Genomic DNA, 25744 nt, shown 5'->3' with positions numbered 1-25744 from the left:
TACTTTATGCCTAAAATACTGCATAGGTAACCATAGAAATAAACACGTGGAATACGTCATCAAATTAAATATATATATATACACACACACGCACAACACACACGCAACAGCAAATACACTCTTCATGTTATAGCTGGTTGTGCTGTTGCCTGTCAACCTTCAGCGTTTCAGTTTAAACCATAAATACTTCAGATTGAAGTAACAAACCATGAAAACATCTTTTAGTCTCAGAAAAACGGAAAAACGGAAAAGTTTAGTTTTGGATCGAAAATGGCAAAAAAAAACCAATAAGTTGAACATTTGAGGCAAAGAACACAAGAAACTGATGCAGATTAAATCTGTTTTCCCACATTTTCACTACGATCATTCCGCTTCTGTTTGGGGAAGGAAATAAAAATACATTAATAATCATAATGATTCTTTCTATTGAAAAGTTTTAAGTACAACCAAAAGGGAAGGTTGGAAGGTTGGAAGAGAGCAACATCAGCGCGTTGTTTGTGAAAAACTGAAAGGAAGTTAAACTATTATTAATACTGAAACAAAATGCTTCTTGTCCAGCTGCGTTTGGTTTGATTCATCATTCCATATTTTTTCTGCTTTCTCTGAAAAAAGGAATAAAATGTAAAAATTTGTGCGAATAAAACTTGTTCTGTATTTTATTACTAAACATGTAAATATGGAATTTAGTTTCGGTCGTTTCTGCTTCACTTTAACAAACAATACTTGTTTCTACACTTCCTGTTGGTTGCAGGCCGGAGACGAGTCACCTGACCAGATAGAGGTTAGAATGACCTGACCCATCAGCCGTTTCTGGTCCGAACCAGTCTATACTGGACCGAACCAATCTATCCTTACCTGAACCAGTTTATCCTAACCAGAACCAGCCGTTTCTGGTCAAAACCAGTCTATACTGGACTGAACCAGTCTATCCTAGCCTGAACCAAACTAGTCGTTTCTGGTCCTAAACAGTCAATTTAGAAGTGTATTTATTCTAAGCCGTACCGGCTGTTTCTGATCTGAATCGGTTGTTTCTGGTCCATATCAGTCAATACTGGACTGAACCAGTCTTCTCCAGACTGAACCAGTTCATTCCGGACTGAACCAGTTCATTCAAGACTGAACCAGCTCATACTGGATGGAACCAGTTCATATTGGACTGAAACAGTGTATTGTGGACTGAACCAGTTCATACAGGACTAAACCAGTTTGTTCCGGATTGAACCAGCTCATACTGGACTGAACCAGTTTGTTCCAGACTGAACCAGCTCATACTGGACTGAACCAGTTCATACTGGCCTGAATTAGTTTATACTGGACTGAACCAGTTCATATTGGACTGAAACAGTGTATTCTGGACTGAACCAGTCTATTCCGGACTGAACAAGTCTATTCCAGACTGAACTAGTCTATACCGGACTGAACCAGTTTATTCCAGACTGAACCAGTTCATTCCGGACGTAACGGCTTCATACTGGAGTGAACGGGTCATTTCTGTGTTGCCAGCTTTGAAAACATGGGAATCTAAATGAAATAAGTTGGTGTGAGCGACTTGTGTTCTTTGCCTCTAACCCATCTCCCAGTAGGCACAAACAGGTTAGACGTTACTGGTTTTACTCTTTCCTTTGGCTCCGCCTCCTGGGCTGCCTTTACTCTCCGCCTTCCTTCCCGGTGAGTTCTGACAGGAGGACGGTTTAACTGCTGAGCCGGACTGACTGCTGTTGTTGTTGTGGTTCGAGTTTCCGCTCAGTGTCTCCATGATGGAGCGGAACGCTCCAAATGGCCGCTTGCTTTCTGAACTTCCTGTTAGGGTCCTCTCCTTCGCCTGAGCGCCTTTGTTTGGCTCCGCCTCCTGATTGGAGCTCTTGTGGACCTGTTCATCAAAAGTGACCCTAAGTTTGAGGTTCTGGGACGTCTTTCTGCGAGATGAAGGCGACTTCAGGGCGCTCTTTGGGCTGGTCCCAACCTTCTGGCCATTGGCAGCGTCGTGGAGGTCACCAGGAGTGTCTGGAGTCTTTCCGTCCGCGGCATCGGGGTCGCTGGATGGGGGGAAGGGGTTATATCCGATGCTGTCGACTGACTTTGACCCACTGAGGGAAAAAGCTAGCTTTCTTTCAGCTGATGAGGATGATGTGGGGAGGTGATTTCTCATCTGATGGAGGTGGTTTGGCACTGGCTCCTCCTCTGTGATTGGCAGGTGGGACGGCCTCTCGGGTCGAGCAGCGTTTAAGGGCGGGCCTCCCTGGTTTTTACCCTCTTCAGGTGGATAACCGTCTGAATCGGATTCGCTCAGTGAGCGTTGCATGATCTGTTTGAGCCTGACTAGTTTGAGCTCTCTCCTCTCCACCAGCCCCGTTCGACGGCCCCCGAGGGCCCCGGGGCCGTCTCGGCCCAGACCAGCGGCAGGCAGGAGCCTTTCTCTGGGACACATGCTCTCAGACACGTCCTTCCCCAGGAGCTGCCGAAGAACCGAGTCAGGTCCCAGCCCTCCCTGACGAACCAACCAGTGACCATCGCTGGGCGTCCCCTCCGCAGTCAGCATCATCTCAGGCCACGCCTCCACCAAGGGTTGATGGGAGCTGGAGCCCAGGGAAGGAGACAGAAATCACATTTTATCGTTTCCATGACCATGTCTCATCTGAAGGCAGCGACACAAAGCTGGAATGGCAGCTAACGCTAAGACTGCAGGCTCCCACATTAGCAGCTAATGCTAAGTCCACCGGCTCCCACATTAGCAGCTAACGCTAAGACTGCAGGCTCCCCCATTAGCAGCTAACGCTAAGACCGCCGGCTCCCACATTAGCAGCTAACGCTAATACTGCAGGCTCCCCCATTAGCAGCTAACGCTAAGACCGCCGGCTCCCACATTAGCAGCTAACGCTAAGACTGCAGGTTTCCACATTAGCAGCTAACGCTAAAACCGCCAGCTCCCACATTAGCAGCTAACGCTAAGCCCACCGATTCCCACATTAGCAACTAACACTAAGACCGCCTGCTCCCACATTAGCAGCTAACTCTAAGACTGCAGGTTTCCACATTAGCAGCTAACGCTAAAACCACTGGCCCCAACATTGGCAACTAATGCTAAGACTGCAGGTTTTCACATTAGCAGCTAACACTAACAACATGAGCTCCCACATTAGCAGTTAACGATAAAACCGCCGGCTCCCACATTAACAGCTAACGCTAAGACTGCCGGTTTTCACATTAACAGCTAAGATCGCCGACTTAAAAACAACCAAACATTAATTCATTTTAAGACTTTCAACTCCTCAAATGCCAGTGTCATTATTTAAATTATTTGTCCAATTAAAAGAACATCAGACATGTCTGAAGGTGTTCAAGAGCCTTATGAAAAAAAAACATAAAAAGAATTATTTATTTATATAAGAGGAGTTTTTGCAGCAGATTAGGAACAACACGGCAGTGTGGCACTATCCACCAGTAACTCCATTACAACAGGAATGGTTATTTTCATGCAGTGGTGCAACAATCCCATCTAAATTGTAATGATAATGTTTGTTTAAAGTAATATAATGTTTACCTGGGTGATCTGGAGGGTGTCCCCTCTGACTTGTTGGGGTCCATCAATTTCTGCAGCTGTTTCTGTAAGGTCATCCTCTCCGCTGCCTGTCTGATGAAAACAAAAACGACAGAGAACTGAGGGTTAAAACCAAAAAAAAAAAAGCTTCAATCTGGCACGAAATTCAGCAGGTGTGTGTCACAAAAGCTCCATCAATGCTGAAGCATCTGCTCCAATCCTGACATCTCTTTCAGGGAAGGCCTTGCAGATTTCAAAATGCTGAACCACATGGTGGAAAAGGACAATTGGTCTGCTGTAGGCAAAAGCTTTTGACTAACACGAAAAACTAGGAAGGCAAAGACCAGGGACCGTCACATTACTAACTAATACTAAGACCAGGGACCGTCACCTTACTAGCTAACGCTAAGACAAGGGACCGTCACATTACCAGCTAACGCTAAGACCAGGGACCGTCACATTACCGGCTGACGCCAAGACCAAGGACCGTCACATTACCAGCTAACCCTAAGACCAGGGACTTTCACATTAGCTAATGCTAAGACCAGGGACTGTCAAATTACCAGCTAACGCTAAGACCAGGACAGTCACATTACTACCTAATGCTAAGACCAGGGAGCGCCACATTACATGCTAACGCTAAGACCAGGGACTGTCACATTAGTAGCTAATGCTAAGACCATGGACCGTCAAATAACCAGCTAACGCCAGAACAAGGGACTGTCACATTACTAGCTAACGCTAAGACCAGGGACTGTCACATTAAATAATGCCAAGACCAGGGACTGTCACATTACCAGCTAGTGCTAAGACCGGGGACTGTCACATTACTACCGGACTCTAAGACCAGGGACTGTCACATTACCAGTAAACGCTAAGACCAGGGACTGTCACATTAGCTAATGCTAAGACCAGGGACCGTCACATTACTTGCTACCGCTAAGACCAGAGACCGTCACATTACCAGCTAACCCTAAGACCAGGGACCGTCACATTACATGCTAACGCTAAGACCAGGGACTGTCACATTAGTAGCTAATGCTAAGACCATGGACCGTCAAATAACCAGCTAACGCCAGAACAAGGGACTGTCACATTACTAGCTAACGCTAAGACCAGGGACTGTCACATTAAATAAAGACCAGGGACCGTCACATTACCAGCTAGTGCTAAGACCGGGGACTGTCACATTACTACCGGACTCTAAGACCAGGGACTGTCACATTACCAGTAAACGCTAAGACCAGGGACTGTCACATTAGCTAATGCTAAGACCAGGGACCGTCACATTACTTGCTACCGCTAAGACCAGAGACCGTCACATTACCAGCTAACCCTAAGACCAGGGACCGTCACATTACCAGCTAACGCTAAGACCAGGTACCATCATATTACCAGCTAACGCTAAGACCAGAGACCGTCACATTACCAGCTATTGCTAAGACCAGGGACTGTCACATTAAATAATGCTAAGACCAGGGACTGTCACATAACTAGCTAACGCTAAGACCAGGGACTGTCACATTACTACCTAACGCTAAGAACAAAGACTGTAACATTACTACCTAACGCTAAGAAGAGGGACCGTGACATTATCAGCTAACGCTAAGACCAGAGACTGTCATATTACCAGCTAATGCTAAGACCAGGGACTGTCACATTAATAGGTAACCCTAAGACAAGGGATCGTCACATTAAATAAGGCTAAGACCAGGCACCGTCACATCACTAGCTAACGCTAAGACCAGGGACTGTCACATTACTAGCTAACGCAAAGACCAGGGACTGTCACATTACTACCTAATGCTAAGAACAAAGACTGTCACATTACTACCTAACGCTAAGAAGAGGGACCGTGACATTACCAGCTAATGCTAAGACCAGGGACTGTCACATTAATAGGTAACCCTAAGACAAGGGATCGTCACATTACAAGCTAACGCTAAGACCAGGGACCGTCACATTACTGGCTAATGCTAAGACCAGGGACTGTCACATTACTACCTAACGCTAAAACCAGGGACTGTCACATTAAATAAGGCTAAGACCAGGGACCGTCACATTAAATAAGGCTAAGACCAGGCACCGTCACATCACTAGCTAACGCTAAGACCAGGGACTGTCACATTACTAGCTAACGCTAAGACCAGGGACTGTCACATTACCAGCTAACGCTAAGACCAGGGACTGTCACATTACCAGCTAACGCTAAGACCAGGGACTGTCACATTAGCTAATGCTAAGACCAGGGACTGTCACATTACTGGCTACCGCTAAGACCAGAGACCGTCACAATGCCAGCTATTGCTAAGACCAGAGGCCGTCACATTACCAGCTAACTCTAAGACCAGGGACTGTCACATTAAATAATGCTAGGACCAAGGACTGTTACATAACTAGCTAACGCTAAGACCAGGGAACGTCACATTACCAGCTAACTCTAAGACCAGGGACTGTCACATTAAATAATGCTAAGACCAGGGACTGTCACATAACTAGCTAACGCTAAGACCAGGGACTGTCACATTACTACCTAACGCTAAGAACAAAGACTGTAACATTACTACCTAACGCTAAGAAGAGGGACCGTGACATTATCAGCTAACGCTAAGACCAGAGACTGTCACATTACCAGCTAATGCTAAGACCAGGGACTGTCACATTAATAGGTAACCCTAAGACAAGGGATCGTCACATTAAATAAGGCTAAGACCAGGCACCGTCACTTCACTAGCTAACGCTAAGACCAGGGACTGTCACATTACTAGCTAACGCAAAGACCAGGGACTGTCACATTACTACCTAATGCTAAGAACAAAGACTGTCACATTACTACCTAACGCTAAGAAGAGGGACCGTGACATTACCAGCTAATGCTAAGACCAGGGACTGTCACATTAATAGGTAACCCTAAGACAAGGGATCGTCACATTACTAGCTAACGCTAAGACCAGGGACCGTCACATTACTGGCTAATGCTAAGACCAGGGACTGTCACATTACCAGCTAACGCTAAGACCAGGAACGATCATTTTACTAGTTAACGCTAAGACCAGGGACTGTCACATTACCAGCTAACGCTAAGACCAGGGACTATAACTTTACTAGCTAACTCTAAGACCGGGGACCTTCACATTACTGGCTAATGCTAAGACCAGGGCTCGTCCCATTACCAGCTAACGCTAAGACCAGGGACCGTCACATTACCAGCTAGCGCTAAGACCAGGGACAGTCACATTACGAGCGAACTCTAAGACCAGGGTCCGTCACATTACCAGCTGACGCTAAGACCAGGGACTGTCACATTACCAGCTAACGCTAAGACCGGGGACTGTCACATTACCAGCTAACGCTAAGACCAGGACAGTCACATTACTACCTAATGAAGACCAGGGAGCGCCACATTACATGCTAACGCTAAGACCTGGGACCGTCACATTACTAGCTAACGCTAAGACCAGGGACAGTCACATTAGTAGCTAACGCTAAGACCATGGACCGTCACATTACCAGCTAACGCTAGAACAAGGGACTGTCACATTACTAGCTAACACTAAGACCAGGGATCGTCATATTACTAGCTAACGCTAAGACCAGGGACTGTCACATTACCAGCTAACGCAAAGACCAGGGACCGTCACATTACCAGCTAACGCTAAGACGAGGGACTGTCACATTAACAGCTAACTCTAAGACCAGGGACTGTCATATTACAACCTAACGCTAAGACCAGGGACTGTCACATTAACAGCTAGTGCTAAGACCAGGGACTGTCACATTACTATCGAACTCTAAGACCAGGGACTGTCACATTACCAGTAAACGCTAAGACCAGGGACTGTCACATTAGCTAATGCTAAGACCAGGGACCGTCACATTACTTGCTACCGCTAAGACCAGAGACCGTCACATTACCAGCTAACCCTAAGACCAGGGACCGTCACATTACCAGCTAACGCTAAGACCAGGTACCATCATATTACCAGCTAACGCTAAGACCAGAGACCGTCACATTACCAGCTATTGCTAAGACCAGAGGCCGTCACATTACCAGCTAACTCTAAGACCAGGGACTGTCACATTAAATAATGCTAAGACCAGGGACTGTCACATAACTAGCTAACGCTAAGACCAGGGACTGTCACATTACTACCTAACGCTAAGAACAAAGACTGTCACATTACCACCTAACGCTAAGAAGAGGGACCGTGACATTACCAGCTAATGCTAAGACCAGGGACTGTCACATTAATAGGTAACCCTAAGACAAGGGATCGTCACATTACTAGCTAACGCTAAGACCAGGGACCGTCACATTACTGGCTAATGCTAAGACCAGGGACTGTCACATTACCAGCTAACGCTAAGTCCTGGGACCGTCATTTTACTAGCTAACGCTAAGACCAGAGACTGTCACATTACCAGCTAACGCTAAGACCAGGAACGATCATTTTACTAGTTAACGCTAAGACCAGGGACTGTCACATTACCAGCTAACGCTAAGACCAGGGACCGTCACATTACTGGCTAATGCTAAGACCAGGGACTGTCACATTACCAGCTAACACTAAGTCCTGGGACCGTCATTTTACTAGCTAACGCTAAGACCAGAGACTGTCACATTACCAGCTAACGCTAAGACCAGGAACGATCATTTTACTAGTTAACGCTAAGACCAGGGACTGTCACATTACCAGCTAACGCTAAGACCAGGGACCGTGACATTACCAGCTAACGCTAAGACCAGGTAACATCATATTACCAGCAGACGCTAAGACCAGAGACCGTCACATTACCAGCTATTGCTAAGACCAGAGGCCGTCACATTACCAGCTAACTCTAAGACCAGGGACTGTCACATTAAATAATGCTAAGACCAGGGACTGTCACATAACTAGCTAACGCTAAGACCAGGGACTGTCACATTACTAGCTAACGCTAAGACCAGGGACTGTCACATTACTACCTAACACTAAGACCAGGGACTGTCACATTACTACCTAACGCTAAGAACAGGGACCGTGACATTACAAGCTAACTTTAAGACCAGGGACTGTCACATTACCAGGTAACGCTAAGAACAGGGACTGTCACATTACTAGCTAACGCAAAGACCAGGGACTGTCACATTACTAGCGAACTCTAAGACCAGGGACTGTCACATTACCAGCTAACGCTAAGACCAGGGACTGTCACATTAGCTAATGCCAAGACCAGGGACTGTCACATTAGCTAATGCTAAGACCAGGGACTGTCACATTACTACCTAACGCTAAGACCAGGGACTGTCACATTAGCAGCTAACGCTAAGACCATGGACCATCACATTACCAGCTAACGCTAGAACAAGGGACTGTCACATTAACAGCTAACGCTAAGACCAGGGACTGTCACATTAAATAATGCTAAGACCAGGGACCGTCACATTACCAGCTAATGCTAAGACCAGGAACTGTCACATTAAATAATGCTGCGACCAGGGACCGTCACATTACCAGCTAACGCTAAGACCAGGGACCGTCACATTACTATCTAACGCTAAGACCAAGGACTGTCATATTACTAGCTAACTCTAACACCAGGGACCGTCACATTACTAGCTAACGCTAAGACCAGGGACTGTCACTTTACTAGTTAACGCTAAGACCAGGGACTGTCACATTAATAGCTAACGCTAAGACCATGGACTGTCACATTACCAGCTAACGCTAAGACCAGGGACTGTCACATTACTAGCTAACTCTAACACCGGGGACCGTCACATTACTGGCTACCGCTAAGACCAGAGACTGTCACATTACTAGCTAACCCTAAGACCGGGGACCGTCACATTGCTAGCTAACGCTAAGACCAGGTACGGTCATATTACCAACTAACGCTAAGACCAGGTACGGTCACATTACTAGCTAACGCTAAGACCAGGTACCGTCATATTACCAAGCAACGCTAAGACCAGGGACTGTCACATTGAATAATACTAAGACCAGGGACCGTCACACAACTAGCAACGCTAAGACCAGGTACGGTCACATTACTAGCTAACGCTAAGACCAGGTACCGTCATATTACCAAGCAACGCTAAGACCAGGGACTGTCACATTGAATAATACTAAGACCAGGGACCGTCACACAACTAGCAACGCTAAGACCAGGGACCGTTACATAACTAGCTAACGCTAAGACCAGGGACTGTCACATTACTACCTAATGCTAAGAATAGGGACTGCCACATTACTAGTTAACTCTTAAGTCCAGGAACAGTGACATTACCAGCTAACGCTAAGACCAGGGACTGTCATATTGCTAGCTAACGCTAAGACCAGGGACTGTCACATTACTAGCTAACGCTAAGACCAGGCACTGTCACATGAAATAATGCTAAGACCAGGGACCGTCACATTACCAGCTAACGCTAAGACCAGGGACCGTCACATTACTATCTAACGCTAAGACCAGGGACCCTCATATTACTAGCTAACTCTAAGACCAGGGACCGTCACATTACTAGCTAACTCTAAGACCAGGGACCGTCACAATACTAGCTAACGCTAAGACCAGGGACTGTCACATTACTAGCTAACGCTAAGACCAAGGACAAAATGTCAATATTTATTGAGAGGAATCAAACATATGTTTTTTTTTTTTGTTTTTTTTTTTTACCAGGATATGGTTTTTGTTGTTATTTTATAGGTTCACTTTCAGTTCTGCTGCTTTTTAAGCACATTTATTGCAGATGTTCAACTGTTTCTAATAATTAAATTTTATGTTCTTCTGTTTACATTTTTTTTTTGTTGTTGCTGTTGTGTTGACGTCTCATTCTTTGGAAAATGACAATAAAGAAACAGAATTTGGACATAAATTCAAAGTTATGTGTCTCCTCCGTTGTGTTTTAGTGTGTTGGTAGGATCAGAGGTCAGAACATTATTTTCAGTGTGAAAATTTCCACAATATCCTTGTTGTTCTGGAGAAGTAACATAAAATAAGAACATTTACATCATTTAAAACTTACTCATTGAGCTGTTTGGTGAGTTTAACAACCTGTGAGGCTAGCGACATGCAGGTTTCCACGACGACCAGGTAGCGGGCGCAGGTGGTGTGGCCCTGCCGCTCAGCACTCTGGGAAGGCCGCTCTCCATGCTGGTTCTGGACCGTCACGTTGGAGCCGTACTCCACCAGAGTCTGGACACAGACACAGAAACATGAAGAGGAAATGCAGATTATCAGCTTCAGACGTCGGAGCAGGTAGATAACAGGAAGTAGACGAGACTAAAGGTCCATTTATGCTCCTTTACGTAAACAAATGTCAATGTCCGTTTCAAACGCTGTCATTCATCTCCGTCCTCATACTTCCTTTGCATTGCCATGGTTGTTACGTCAGTTCATCCACTAGGGGCAGCGCTGAGTTTAGAGTCCTAACAGCGGTTGGTAGCGGTAACGCACCGTTATAAAGTTATTTACAACCATACAAAAACACCAGAAGAAGAAAACCAGAAAGCATTTTCATGTTCTTCTGGTTTTCTTCTCAACTCCTTTAGTTGCTTTTTATTTGGCGAATTATGCTTCTTCCAGTTCCCCCTCTTCTTCTCTGGTGGCGTGTCAGCTAAACACTCAACACTGCCCCCGGAGGTTTCCGGTGCCATTGCGCCGTTATCTGCGTCAAGTGACTGACAGCTGCGTTTCTTGAAAACGGACCATTTTGTGTGTCAGGGATGCAGCAGACGGACAAAACTCCTGCATGCTGCAGAAATGGGCCTGATAACACCCGGACCTCCTCCTCCCATCCAGGAAATAACATCAGCTCCCGACGGAGGAAAACACGACTTGAGGACAGCTGTAGCTTAAATCTGGTCACCACAGACAGTCACTGTCAGAGTAAATTCACCTAGAAGACGGCAGAAAAACCAACATTTTTATCTCCGCCTGAGAAATAAAACATATCCGGAATAAAAATTAAATCATGCTAGAAGACCTGGTTTAGCTCAGGATAATAAAATCTGGGTGAAAAGTAGAAGCTGGAAGTTTTAACAGGGTTGCATGCTGCTGCTTTTCACCGACAGTCTCCAGTTTAATGATGGACGGTTCTGAACCCAGGTTTAGGAGTTCTGCATGTCCTAGCATGTTGTTTCTGATCGGACCTTTCGGAACCAGAACAACTCGGGTCAGTTGGGGCTCACTAACTCGAAAGCTTTGTTAAATCCAGGTGGAGGCTTTTATTTTAGCCAGGCGGTGTATTAAAGTAGAAAATACTTTATAATTACCCATCTTCTCTAAAATGGGTCAAACATTGCAACGACAAACTGGAATTAGTGAGTTTACCTGTATACAGGTGAGGTGTCCATACTGAGCGGCGACGTGCACGGCGGTGTTCCCGTTCTGGTCCACTTCATCCAGAGAGATGGCCTGTTCCTGCATGAACTGCAGCAACCACAGCAGAACTTTCTCCTGCACAGAGACAGTCTGCATGAAGCCAAAGCCCGGGGAAAACATGCTGGTCTGGTTCTGCTCAGACGGCCCGCTTCCCCGGGAGGTACCAAGGTTCTGAACGGATCAGAACCAGACGGTGTGTGTGGAAGTGGCTGGAGAGCCCGACTGGAAATAAAAACAAGATTTGGATTCTGAACGTTTCCACGAGTTTCCGTGAACCTTCCGGTTCTGATCCGGTCGGCAGAAAGAACATCATGAAAGTAAATAAAGCCTTAAAAGGAGTTTTTGTTTCCAGACGGTTCCAGCTGAGCCCACACGGAGGAGGCATGGTTTTAGTGTCTGGCCGTGTGCGTTACCTGTCCGTAGCGTGCAGCGTAATGGATCAGACTGGGATGCTCTCTGGTGCAGCTCAGCTCTGCGATGGCCTCCGTCTCACTCACCATCCACCTTACACACTCCAGATGTCCGTTCTGCAGCAAACACACACCGTTACGTCCACATCCCGCAGACCTGGACTTCCATCACTACCAGAAAACTGAAATCATAAAACAGAACTCTATTTGTGGCCCAGCAGCTACTGTACACGTCACACTGGAGCCATCCCATCAGCTGCCGGACGTCATCGGCAGTCTCTGTGTGAGGAAAAGGGATTTGGCGGGTCGAGGATCAAAACAGAACGTTATACGTGTAAACGTGGCGAGAGACTGAACGATGTTTAGAAGCTGCTGACGGCTTTTCTCTGGACGCGTTGCAGGTTTACGCCGCGGCGCTGAGACAGAAAAACAGCAACGTTCGGTGTGTTTCCGCCTCTCGTTTCCATGGTTACAGAGAGATTAGCAAACAGCCTCCAGAGTGAAAGTTTCACTGTGGAATCTCTGGGCGGCGAGGACGTTTCTCACATCAACCAGTGTGGGCAGGACTGGGAACGGCAAACTGGTTACTGGTTTCAGAATCTCCATGTCTGATTACACAAAAGACCAAACATGAAGACACGTGTCAACACGCTTCATCCAAGTTAACAGTAGCTAACAGCGAGCGGCAGCAGCTGACTGGACAGAGCAACTGGCGGCGGATGGCGGCTGGCGGCCGGTGACCAACAGCTGTTCATTGAGCTCGATGAAACCCCCTGAAATCCGTTTCATGTCCTGAAACTGCTGCTTGCTAGCTTCCAACATGGTGGTGTCTGCTTTTTATCATGCAACTTTTTCTGTATAAAGTTTCTAAATTTTAATGTAAAATATTGTAAATATGCTGATATATGATCCATGATGTTTTTATTGTTAGAAGTGTTACTGAACCACATGAAGGAGTCTGAGTTATGACAGCGACTAGACACAGAGTTCCTTCTGCAAAATACTGGAAGACTTTCCAGGTTTTCAGCGTTTAAGGAGAAAACACGTTAAACGTCGTCGGGGCTCCGACTGAATTAACAATCGTTTTGTTGATAAGAACCAATCAGGAATCAACACAGCTTGTCTCCAGATAACACACTTCCCATCTGGAAGCCGGTTGCAGGCCTGGTTTCCAGCACAGGACCGAGAACACCACCCGAACCTCCACCGTTCCATATCCTGCTGCTGATGCAATGTTTACATCACCTTATCAGAAACCTTCATCTTGCAACACAATGACTCCCTGACAAGATGGTTGTTACGCTGAACTGCAGTAAAATGAGTTTAAACTGGTCTGGGATCAGTTTTATCTGCAGTAAAATGAGTTTAAACTGGTCTGGGATCAGTTTTATCTGCAGTAAAATGAGTTTAAACTGGTCTGGGATCAGTTTTATCTGCAGTAAAATGAGTTTAAACTGGTCTGGGATCAGTTTTATCTGCAGTAAAATGAGTTTAAACTGGTCTGGGATCAGTTTTATCTGCAGTAAAATAAGTTTAAACTGGTCTGGGATCAGTTTTATCTGCAGTAAAATGGGTTTAAACTGGTCTGGGATCAGTTTTATCTGCAGTAAAATGAGTTTAAACTGGTCTGGGATCAGTTTTATCTGCAGTAAAATGAGTTTAAACTGGTCTGGGATCAGTTTTATCTGCAGTAAAATAAGTTTAAACTGGTCTGGGATCAGTTTTATCTGCAGTATAATGGGTTTAAACTGGTCTGGGATCAGTTTTATCTGCAGTAAAATGGGTTTAAACTGGTCTGGGATCAGTTTTATCTGCAGTAAAATGAGTTTAAACTGGTCTGGGATCAGTTTTATCTGCAGTAAAATGAGTTTAAACTGGTCTGGGATCAGTTTTATCTGCAGTAAAATGAGTTTAAACTGGTCTGGGATCAGTTTTATCTGCAGTAAAATGAGTTTAAACTAGTCTATGATCAGTTTTATCTGCAGTAAAATGGGTTTAAACTGGTCTGGGATCAGTTTTATCTGCAGTAAAATGAGTTTAAACTGGTCTGGGATCAGTTTTATCTGCAGTAAAATGAGTTTAAACTGGTCTGAGATCAGTTTTATCTGCAGTAAAATGAGTTTAAACTGGTCTGAGATCAGTTTTATCTGCAGTAAAATGGGTTTAAACTGGTCTGGGATCAGTTTTATCTGCAGTAAAATGAGTAAACTGGTCTGGGATCAGTTTTATCTGCAGTAAAATGAGTTTAAACTGGTCTGGGATCAGTTTTATCTGCAGTAAAATGAGTTTAAACTGGTCTGGGATCAGTTTTATCTGCAGTAAAATGAGTTGAAACTGGTCTGGGATCAGTTTTATCTGCAGTAAAATGAGTTGAAACTGGTCTGGGATCAGTTTTATCTGCAGTAAAATGAGTTTAAACTGGTCTGGGATGAGTTTTATCTGCAGTGAAATGAGTTTAAACTGGTCTGGGATCAGTTTTATCTGCAGTAAAATGAGTTTAAACTGGTCTATGATCAGTTTTATCTGCAGTAAAATAAGTTTAAACTGGTCTGAGATCAGTTTTATCTGCAGTAAAATGAGTTTAAACTGGTCTATGATCAGTTTTATCTGCAGTAAAATAAGTTTAAACTGGTCTGAGATCAGTTTTATCTGCAGTAAAATGAGTTTAAACTGGTCTGAGATCAGTTTTATCTGCAGTAAAATGAGTTTAAACTGGTCTGGGATCAGTTTTATCTGCAGTAAAATGGGTTTAAACTGGTCTGGGATCAGTTTTATCAGCAGTAAAATGAGTTTAAACTGGTCTGGGATCAGTTTTATCTGCAGTAAAATGAGTTTAAACTGGTCTGGGATCAGTTTTATCTGCAGTAAAATGAGTTTAAACTGGTCTGGGATCAGTTTTATCTGCAGTAAAATGAGTTTAAACTGGTCTATGATCAGTTTTATCTGCAGTAAAATGAGTAAACTGGTCTGGGATCAGTTTTATCTGCAGTAAAATGAGTTTAAACTGGTCTGAGATCAGTTTTATCTGCAGTAAAATGAGTTTAAACTGGTCTGGGATCAGTTTTATCTGCAGTAAAATGAGTTTAAACTGGTCTGGGATCAGTTTTATCTGCAGTAAAATAAGTTTAAACTGGTCTGGGATCAGTTTTATCTGCAGTAAAATGGGTTTAAACTGGTCTGGGATCAGTTTTATCTGCAGTAAAATGAGTTTAAACTGGTCTGGGATCAGTTTTATCTGCAGTAAAATGAGTTTAAACTGGTCTGAGATCAGTTTTATCTGCAGTAAAATGAGTTTAAACTGGTCTGGGATCAGTTTTATCTGCAGTAAAATAAGTTTAAACTGGTCTGGGATCAGTTTTAACTGCAGTAAAATGAGTTCAAACTGGTCTGGGATCAGTTTTATCTGCAGTAAAATGAGTTTAAACTGGTCTGGGATCAGTTTTATCTGCAGTAAAATGAGTTTAAACTGGTCTATGATCAGTTTTATCTGCAGTAAAATGGGTTTAAACTGGTCTATGATCAGTTTTATCTGCAGTAAAATGAGTAAACTGGTCTGGGATCAGTTTTATCTGCAGTAAAATAAGTTTAAACTGGTCTGGGATCAGTTTTATCTGCAGTAAAATGAGTTTAAACTGGTCTGGGATCAGTTTTATCTGCAGTAAAATAAGTTTAAACTGGTCTGGGATCAGTTTTATCTGCAGTAAAATGAGTTTAAACTGGTCTGGGATCAGTTTTATCTGCAGTAAAATGAGTAAACTGGTCTGGGATCAGTTTTATCTGCAGTAAAATGGGTTTAAACTGGTCTGGGATCAGTTTTATCTGCAGTAAAATGAGTTTAAACTGGTCTGGGATCAGTTTTATCTGCAGTAAAATGAGTTTAAACTGGTCTGAGATCAGTTTTATCTGCAGTAAAATGAGTTTAAACTGGTCTGGGATCAGTTTTATCTGCAGTAAAATAAGTTTAAACTGGTCTGGGATCAGTTTTAACTGCAGTAAAATGAGTTCAAACTGGTCTGGGATCAGTTTTATCTGCAGTAAAATGAGTTTAAACTGGTCTGGGATCAGTTTTATCTGCAGTAAAATGAGTTTAAACTGGTCTATGATCAGTTTTATCTGCAGTAAAATGGGTTTAAACTGGTCTATGATCAGTTTTATCTGCAGTAAAATGAGTAAACTGGTCTGGGATCAGTTTTATCTGCAGTAAAATAAGTTTAAACTGGTCTGGGATCAGTTTTATCTGCAGTAAAATGAGTTTAAACTGGTCTGGGATCAGTTTTATCTGCAGTAAAATAAGTTTAAACTGGTCTGGGATCAGTTTTATCTGCAGTAAAATAAGTTTAAACTGGTCTGGGATCAGTTTTATCTGCAGTAAAATGGGTTTAAACTGGTCTGGGATCAGTTTTATCTGCAGTAAAATAAGTTTAAACTGGTCTGGGATCAGTTTTATCTGCAGTAAAATGGGTTTAAACTGGTCTGGGATCAGTTTTATCTGCAGTAAAATGAGTTTAAACTGGTCTGAGATCAGTTTTATCTGCAGTAAAATGAGTTTAAACTGGTCTGAGATCAGTTTTATCTGCAGTAAAATGAGTTTAAACTGGTCTGAGATCAGTTTTATCTGCAGTAAAATGGGTTTAAACTGGTCTGGGATCAGTTTTATCTGCAGTAAAATGAGTAAACTGGTCTGGGATCAGTTTTATCTGCAGTAAAATGAGTTTAAACTGGTCTGGGATCAGTTTTATCTGCAGTAAAATGAGTTTAAACTGGTCTGGGATCAGTTTTATCTGCAGTAAAATGAGTTGAAACTGGTCTGGGATCAGTTTTATCTGCAGTAAAATGAGTTTAAACTGGTCTGGGATCAGTTTTATCTGCAGTAAAATGAGTTTAAACTGGTCTGGGATCAGTTTTATCTGCAGTAAAATGAGTAAACTGGTCTGGGATCAGTTTTATCTGCAGTAAAATGAGTTTAAACTGGTCTGAGATCAGTTTTATCTGCAGTAAAATGAGTTTAAACTGGTCTGGGATCAGTTTTATCTGCAGTAAAATGAGTTTAAACTGGTCTGGGATCAGTTTTATCTGCAGTAAAATAAGTTTAAACTGGTCTGGGATCAGTTTTATCTGCAGTAAAATGGGTTTAAACTGGTCTGGGATCAGTTTTATCTGCAGTAAAATGAGTTTAAACTGGTCTGGGATCAGTTTTATCTGCAGTAAAATGAGTTTAAACTGGTCTGAGATCAGTTTTATCTGCAGTAAAATGAGTTTAAACTGGTCTGGGATCAGTTTTATCTGCAGTAAAATAAGTTTAAACTGGTCTGGGATCAGTTTTATCTGCAGTAAAATGAGTTCAAACTGGTCTGAGATCAGTTTTATCTGCAGTAAAATGAGTTTAAACTGGTCTGGGATCAGTTTTATCTGCAGTAAAATGAGTTTAAACTGGTCTATGATCAGTTTTATCTGCAGTAAAATGGGTTTAAACTGGTCTATGATCAGTTTTATCTGCAGTAAAATGAGTTTAAACTGGTCTGAGATCAGTTTTATCTGCAGTAAAATGAGTTTAAACTGGTCTGGGATCAGTTTTATCTGCAGTAAAATGAGTTTAAACTGGTCTGGGATCAGTTTTATCTGCAGTAAAATAAGTTTAAACTGGTCTGGGATCAGTTTTATCTGCAGTAAAATGGGTTTAAACTGGTCTGGGATCAGTTTTATCTGCAGTAAAATGAGTTTAAACTGGTCTGGGATCAGTTTTATCTGCAGTATAATGGGTTTAAACTGGTCTGGGATCAGTTTTATCTGCAGTAAAATGGGTTTAAACTGGTCTGGGATCAGTTTTATCTGCAGTAAAATGAGTTTAAACTGGTCTGGGATCAGTTTTATCTGCAGTAAAATGAGTTTAAACTGGTCTGGGATCAGTTTTATCTGCAGTAAAATGAGTTTAAACTGGTCTGGGATCAGTTTTATCTGCAGTAAAATGAGTTTAAACTAGTCTATGATCAGTTTTATCTGCAGTAAAATGGGTTTAAACTGGTCTGGGATCAGTTTTATCTGCAGTAAAATGAGTTTAAACTGGTCTGGGATCAGTTTTATCTGCAGTAAAATGAGTTTAAACTGGTCTGAGATCAGTTTTATCTGCAGTAAAATGAGTTTAAACTGGTCTGAGATCAGTTTTATCTGCAGTAAAATGGGTTTAAACTGGTCTGGGATCAGTTTTATCTGCAGTAAAATGAGTAAACTGGTCTGGGATCAGTTTTATCTGCAGTAAAATGAGTTTAAACTGGTCTGGGATCAGTTTTATCTGCAGTAAAATGAGTTTAAACTGGTCTGGGATCAGTTTTATCTGCAGTAAAATGAGTTTAAACTGGTCTGGGATCAGTTTTATCTGCAGTAAAATGAGTTGAAACTGGTCTGGGATCAGTTTTATCTGCAGTAAAATGAGTTTAAACTGGTCTGGGATGAGTTTTATCTGCAGTGAAATGAGTTTAAACTGGTCTGGGATCAGTTTTATCTGCAGTAAAATGAGTTTAAACTGGTCTATGATCAGTTTTATCTGCAGTAAAATAAGTTTAAACTGGTCTGAGATCAGTTTTATCTGCAGTAAAATGAGTTTAAACTGGTCTATGATCAGTTTTATCTGCAGTAAAATAAGTTTAAACTGGTCTGAGATCAGTTTTATCTGCAGTAAAATGAGTTTAAACTGGTCTGAGATCAGTTTTATCTGCAGTAAAATGAGTTTAAACTGGTCTGGGATCAGTTTTATCTGCAGTAAAATGGGTTTAAACTGGTCTGGGATCAGTTTTATCAGCAGTAAAATGAGTTCAAACTGGTCTGGGATCAGTTTTATCTGCAGTAAAATGAGTTTAAACTGGTCTGGGATCAGTTTTATCTGCAGTAAAATGAGTTGAAACTGGTCTGGGATCAGTTTTATCTGCAGTAAAATGAGTTTAAACTGGTCTATGATCAGTTTTATCTGCAGTAAAATGAGTAAACTGGTCTGGGATCAGTTTTATCTGCAGTAAAATGAGTTTAAACTGGTCTGAGATCAGTTTTATCTGCAGTAAAATGAGTTTAAACTGGTCTGGGATCAGTTTTATCTGCAGTAAAATGAGTTTAAACTGGTCTGGGATCAGTTTTATCTGCAGTAAAATAAGTTTAAACTGGTCTGGGATCAGTTTTATCTGCAGTAAAATGGGTTTAAACTGGTCTGGGATCAGTTTTATCTGCAGTAAAATGAGTTTAAACTGGTCTGGGATCAGTTTTATCTGCAGTAAAATGAGTTTAAACTGGTCTGAGATCAGTTTTATCTGCAGTAAAATGAGTTTAAACTGGTCTGGGATCAGTTTTATCTGCAGTAAAATAAGTTTAAACTGGTCTGGGATCAGTTTTAACTGCAGTAAAATGAGTTCAAACTGGTCTGGGATCAGTTTTATCTGCAGTAAAATGAGTTTAAACTGGTCTGGGATCAGTTTTATCTGCAGTAAAATGAGTTTAAACTGGTCTATGATCAGTTTTATCTGCAGTAAAATGGGTTTAAACTGGTCTATGATCAGTTTTATCTGCAGTAAAATGAGTAAACTGGTCTGGGATCAGTTTTATCTGCAGTAAAATAAGTTTAAACTGGTCTGGGATCAGTTTTATCTGCAGTAAAATGAGTTTAAACTGGTCTGGGATCAGTTTTATCTGCAGTAAAATAAGTTTAAACTGGTCTGGGATCAGTTTTATCTGCAGTAAAATAAGTTTAAACTGGTCTGGGATCAGTTTTATCTGCAGTAAAATGGGTTTAAACTGGTCTGGGATCAGTTTTATCTGCAGTAAAATGAGTAAACTGGTCTGGGATCAGTTTTATCTGCAGTAAAATGAGTTTAAACTGGTCTGGGATCAGTTTTATCTGCAGTAAAATGAGTTTAAACTGGTCTGGGATCAGTTTTATCTGCAGTAAAATGAGTTGAAACTGGTCTGGGATCAGTTTTATCTGCAGTAAAATGAGTTTAAACTGGTCTGGGATCAGTTTTATCTGCAGTAAAATGAGTTTAAACTGGTCTGGGATCAGTTTTATCTGCAGTAAAATGAGTAAACTGGTCTGGGATCAGTTTTATCTGCAGTAAAATGAGTTTAAACTGGTCTGAGATCAGTTTTATCTGCAGTAAAATGAGTTTAAACTGGTCTGGGATCAGTTTTATCTGCAGTAAAATGAGTTTAAACTGGTCTGGGATCAGTTTTATCTGCAGTAAAATAAGTTTAAACTGGTCTGGGATCAGTTTTATCTGCAGTAAAATGGGTTTAAACTGGTCTGGGATCAGTTTTATCTGCAGTAAAATGAGTTTAAACTGGTCTGGGATCAGTTTTATCTGCAGTAAAATGAGTTTAAACTGGTCTGAGATCAGTTTTATCTGCAGTAAAATGAGTTTAAACTGGTCTGGGATCAGTTTTATCTGCAGTAAAATAAGTTTAAACTGGTCTGGGATCAGTTTTATCTGCAGTAAAATGAGTTCAAACTGGTCTGAGATCAGTTTTATCTGCAGTAAAATGAGTTTAAACTGGTCTGGGATCAGTTTTATCTGCAGTAAAATGAGTTTAAACTGGTCTATGATCAGTTTTATCTGCAGTAAAATGGGTTTAAACTGGTCTATGATCAGTTTTATCTGCAGTAAAATGAGTTTAAACTGGTCTGAGATCAGTTTTATCTGCAGTAAAATGAGTTTAAACTGGTCTGGGATCAGTTTTATCTGCAGTAAAATGAGTTTAAACTGGTCTGGGATCAGTTTTATCTGCAGTAAAATAAGTTTAAACTGGTCTGGGATCAGTTTTATCTGCAGTAAAATGGGTTTAAACTGGTCTGGGATCAGTTTTATCTGCAGTAAAATGAGTTTAAACTGGTCTGGGATCAGTTTTATCTGCAGTAAAATGAGTTTAAACTGGTCTGAGATCAGTTTTATCTGCAGTAAAATGAGTTTAAACTGGTCTGGGATCAGTTTTATCTGCAGTAAAATAAGTTTAAACTGGTCTGGGATCAGTTTTATCTGCAGTAAAATGAGTTTAAACTGGTCTGGGATCAGTTTTATCTGCAGTAAAATGAGTTTAAACTGGTCTATGATCAGTTTTATCTGCAGTAAAATGGGTTTAAACTGGTCTATGATCAGTTTTATCTGCAGTAAAATGAGTAAACTGGTCTGGGATCAGTTTTATCTGCAGTAAAATAAGTTTAAACTGGTCTGGGATCAGTTTTATCTGCAGTAAAATGAGTTTAAACTGGTCTGGGATCAGTTTTATCTGCAGTAAAATAAGTTTAAACTGGTCTGGGATCAGTTTTATCTGCAGTAAAATAAGTTTAAACTGGTCTGGGATCAGTTTTATCTGCAGTGAAATGGGTTTAAACTGGTCTGGGATCAGTTTTATCTGCAGTAAAATGAGTTTAAACTGGTCTGGGATCAGTTTTATCTGCAGTAAAATGAGTTTAAACTGGTCTGGGATCAGTTTTATCTGCAGTAAAATGAGTTGAAACTGGTCTGGGATCAGTTTTATCTGCAGTAAAATGAGTTTAAACTGGTCTGGGATCAGTTTTATCTGCAGTAAAATGAGTTTAAACTGGTCTATGATCAGTTTTATCTGCAGTAAAATGAGTAAACTGGTCTGGGATCAGTTTTATCTGCAGTAAAATGAGTTTAAACAGGTCTGAGATCAGTTTTATCTGCAGTAAAATGAGTTTAAACTGGTCTGGGATCAGTTTTATCTGCAGTAAAATGAGTTTAAACTGGTCTGGGATCAGTTTTATCTGCAGTAAAATAAGTTTAAACTGGTCTGGGATCAGTTTTATCTGCAGTAAAATGGGTTTAAACTGGTCTGGGATCAGTTTTATCTGCAGTAAAATGAGTTTAAACTGGTCTGGGATCAGTTTTATCTGCAGTAAAATGAGTTTAAACTGGTCTGAGATCAGTTTTATCTGCAGTAAAATGAGTTTAAACTGGTCTGGGATCAGTTTTATCTGCAGTAAAATAAGTTTAAACTGGTCTGGGATCAGTTTTATCTGCAGTAAAATGAGTTCAAACTGGTCTGGGATCAGTTTTATCTGCAGTAAAATGAGTTTAAACTGGTCTGGGATCAGTTTTATCTGCAGTAAAATGAGTTTAAACTGGTCTATGATCAGTTTTATCTGCAGTAAAATGGGTTTAAACTGGTCTATGATCAGTTTTATCTGCAGTAAAATGAGTAAACTGGTCTGGGATCAGTTTTATCTGCAGTAAAATAAGTTTAAACTGGTCTGGGATCAGTTTTATCTGCAGTAAAATAAGTTTAAACTGGTCTGGGATCAGTTTTATCTGCAGTAAAATGAGTTTAAACTGGTCTGGGATCAGTTTTATCTGCAGTAAAATAAGTTTAAACTGGTCTGGGATCAGTTTTATCTGCAGTAAAATGAGTTTAAACTGGTCTGGGATCAGTTTTATCTGCAGTAAAATGGGTTTAAACTGGTCTGGGATCAGTTTTATCTGCAGTAAAATAAGTTTAAACTGGTCTGGGATCAGTTTTATCTGCAGTAAAATGGGTTTAAACTGGTCTGGGATCAGTTTTATCTGCAGTAAAATGAGTTTAAACTGGTCTGAGATCAGTTTTATCTGCAGTAAAATGAGTTTAAACTGGTCTGAGATCAGTTTTATCTGCAGTAAAATGAGTTTAAACTGGTCTGAGATCAGTTTTATCTGCAGTAAAATGGGTTTAAACTGGTCTGGGATCAGTTTTATCTGCAGTAAAATGAGTAAACTGGTCTGGGATCAGTTTTATCTGCAGTAAAATGAGTTTAAACTGGTCTGGGATCAGTTTTATCTGCAGTAAAATGAGTTTAAACTGGTCTGGGATCAGTTTTATCTGCAGTAAAATGAGTAAACTGGTCTGGGATCAGTTTTATCTGCAGTAAAATGAGTTGAAACTGGTCTGGGATCAGTTTTATCTGCAGTAAAATGAGTTTAAACTGGTCTGGGATGAGTTTTATCTGCAGTGAAATGAGTTTAAACTGGTCTGGGATCAGTTTTATCTGCAGTAAAATGAGTTTAAACTGGTCTATGATCAGTTTTATCTGCAGTAAAATAAGTTTAAACTGGTCTGGGATCAGTTTTATCTGCAGTAAAATGGGTTTAAACTGGTCTGGGATCAGTTTTATCTGCAGTAAAATGAGTTTAAACTGGTCTGGGATCAGTTTTATCTGCAGTAAAATGAGTTTAAACTGGTCTATGATCAGTTTTATCTGCAGTAAAATGGGTTTAAACTGGTCTATGATCAGTTTTATCTGCAGTAAAATGAGTAAACTGGTCTGGGATCAGTTTTATCTGCAGTAAAATAAGTTTAAACTGGTCTGGGATCAGTTTTATCTGCAGTAAAATGAGTTTAAACTGGTCTGGGATCAGTTTTATCTGCAGTAAAATAAGTTTAAACTGGTCTGGGATCAGTTTTATCTGCAGTAAAATAAGTTTAAACTGGTCTGGGATCAGTTTTATCTGCAGTGAAATGGGTTTAAACTGGTCTGGGATCAGTTTTATCTGCAGTAAAATGAGTTTAAACTGGTCTGAGATCAGTTTTATCTGCAGTAAAATAAGTTTAAACTGGTCTGGGATCAGTTTTATCTGCAGTAAAATAAGTTTAAACTGGTCTGGGATCAGTTTTATCTGCAGTAAAATGGGTTTAAACTGGTCTGGGATCAGTTTTATCTGCAGTAAAATAAGTTTAAACTGGTCTGGGATCAGTTTTATCTGCAGTAAAATGGGTTTAAACTGGTCTGGGATCAGTTTTATCTGCAGTAAAATGAGTTTAAACTGGTCTGAGATCAGTTTTATCTGCAGTAAAATGAGTTTAAACTGGTCTGAGATCAGTTTTATCTGCAGTAAAATGAGTTTAAACTGGTCTGAGATCAGTTTTATCTGCAGTAAAATGGGTTTAAACTGGTCTGGGATCAGTTTTATCTGCAGTAAAATGAGTAAACTGGTCTGGGATCAGTTTTATCTGCAGTAAAATGAGTTTAAACTGGTCTGGGATCAGTTTTATCTGCAGTAAAATGAGTTTAAACTGGTCTGGGATCAGTTTTATCTGCAGTAAAATGAGTTGAAACTGGTCTGGGATCAGTTTTATCTGCAGTAAAATGAGTTTAAACTGGTCTGGGATCAGTTTTATCTGCAGTAAAATGAGTTTAAACTGGTCTATGATCAGTTTTATCTGCAGTAAAATGAGTAAACTGGTCTGGGATCAGTTTTATCTGCAGTAAAATGAGTTTAAACTGGTCTGAGATCAGTTTTATCTGCAGTAAAATGAGTTTAAACTGGTCTGGGATCAGTTTTATCTGCAGTAAAATGAGTTTAAACTGGTCTGGGATCAGTTTTATCTGCAGTAAAATAAGTTTAAACTGGTCTGGGATCAGTTTTATCTGCAGTAAAATGGGTTTAAACTGGTCTGGGATCAGTTTTATCTGCAGTAAAATGAGTTTAAACTGGTCTGGGATCAGTTTTATCTGCAGTAAAATGAGTTTAAACTGGTCTGAGATCAGTTTTATCTGCAGTAAAATGAGTTTAAACTGGTCTGGGATCAGTTTTATCTGCAGTAAAATAAGTTTAAACTGGTCTGGGATCAGTTTTATCTGCAGTAAAATGAGTTCAAACTGGTCTGGGATCAGTTTTATCTGCAGTAAAATGAGTTTAAACTGGTCTGGGATCAGTTTTATCTGCAGTAAAATGAGTTTAAACTGGTCTATGATCAGTTTTATCTGCAGTAAAATGGGTTTAAACTGGTCTATGATCAGTTTTATCTGCAGTAAAATGAGTAAACTGGTCTGGGATCAGTTTTATCTGCAGTAAAATAAGTTTAAACTGGTCTGGGATCAGTTTTATCTGCAGTAAAATAAGTTTAAACTGGTCTGGGATCAGTTTTATCTGCAGTAAAATGAGTTTAAACTGGTCTGGGATCAGTTTTATCTGCAGTAAAATAAGTTTAAACTGGTCTGGGATCAGTTTTATCTGCAGTAAAATGAGTTTAAACTGGTCTGGGATCAGTTTTATCTGCAGTAAAATGGGTTTAAACTGGTCTGGGATCAGTTTTATCTGCAGTAAAATAAGTTTAAACTGGTCTGGGATCAGTTTTATCTGCAGTAAAATGGGTTTAAACTGGTCTGGGATCAGTTTTATCTGCAGTAAAATGAGTTTAAACTGGTCTGAGATCAGTTTTATCTGCAGTAAAATGAGTTTAAACTGGTCTGAGATCAGTTTTATCTGCAGTAAAATGAGTTTAAACTGGTCTGAGATCAGTTTTATCTGCAGTAAAATGGGTTTAAACTGGTCTGGGATCAGTTTTATCTGCAGTAAAATGAGTAAACTGGTCTGGGATCAGTTTTATCTGCAGTAAAATGAGTTTAAACTGGTCTGGGATCAGTTTTATCTGCAGTAAAATGAGTTTAAACTGGTCT

General features: G+C 41.0%; 1 protein-coding gene across 1 annotated transcript in view; it reads right to left on the bottom strand.

Moving 5' to 3' along the window:
• Positions 1 to 964: 964 nt before the first annotated feature.
• sncaip (synuclein, alpha interacting protein) overlaps positions 965 to 25744 on the bottom strand; it is a 40423-nt gene continuing 15643 nt past the window's right edge. Inside the window, exons 8-12 of the mRNA XM_079250748.1 lie at positions 12319 to 12432; positions 11855 to 11980; positions 10548 to 10717; positions 3542 to 3631; positions 965 to 2576 (exon numbers count right to left, since the gene is read on the bottom strand). Of these exons, the coding sequence (XP_079106874.1) occupies positions 1595 to 2576; positions 3542 to 3631; positions 10548 to 10717; positions 11855 to 11980; positions 12319 to 12432 (1482 nt within the window). The 3' untranslated portion in view covers positions 965 to 1594. The remainder of the gene's footprint in view (positions 2577 to 3541; positions 3632 to 10547; positions 10718 to 11854; positions 11981 to 12318; positions 12433 to 25744) is intronic.

This window comes from Telmatherina bonti (genome assembly GCF_933228915.1).
Source record: "Telmatherina bonti genome assembly, chromosome: 13".
Taxonomy (NCBI): Eukaryota; Metazoa; Chordata; class Actinopteri; order Atheriniformes; family Telmatherinidae; genus Telmatherina; species Telmatherina bonti.
The sequence above is the reverse complement of the archived record's forward strand: the minus strand, read 5'-3'. Positions and strand labels throughout refer to the sequence as shown.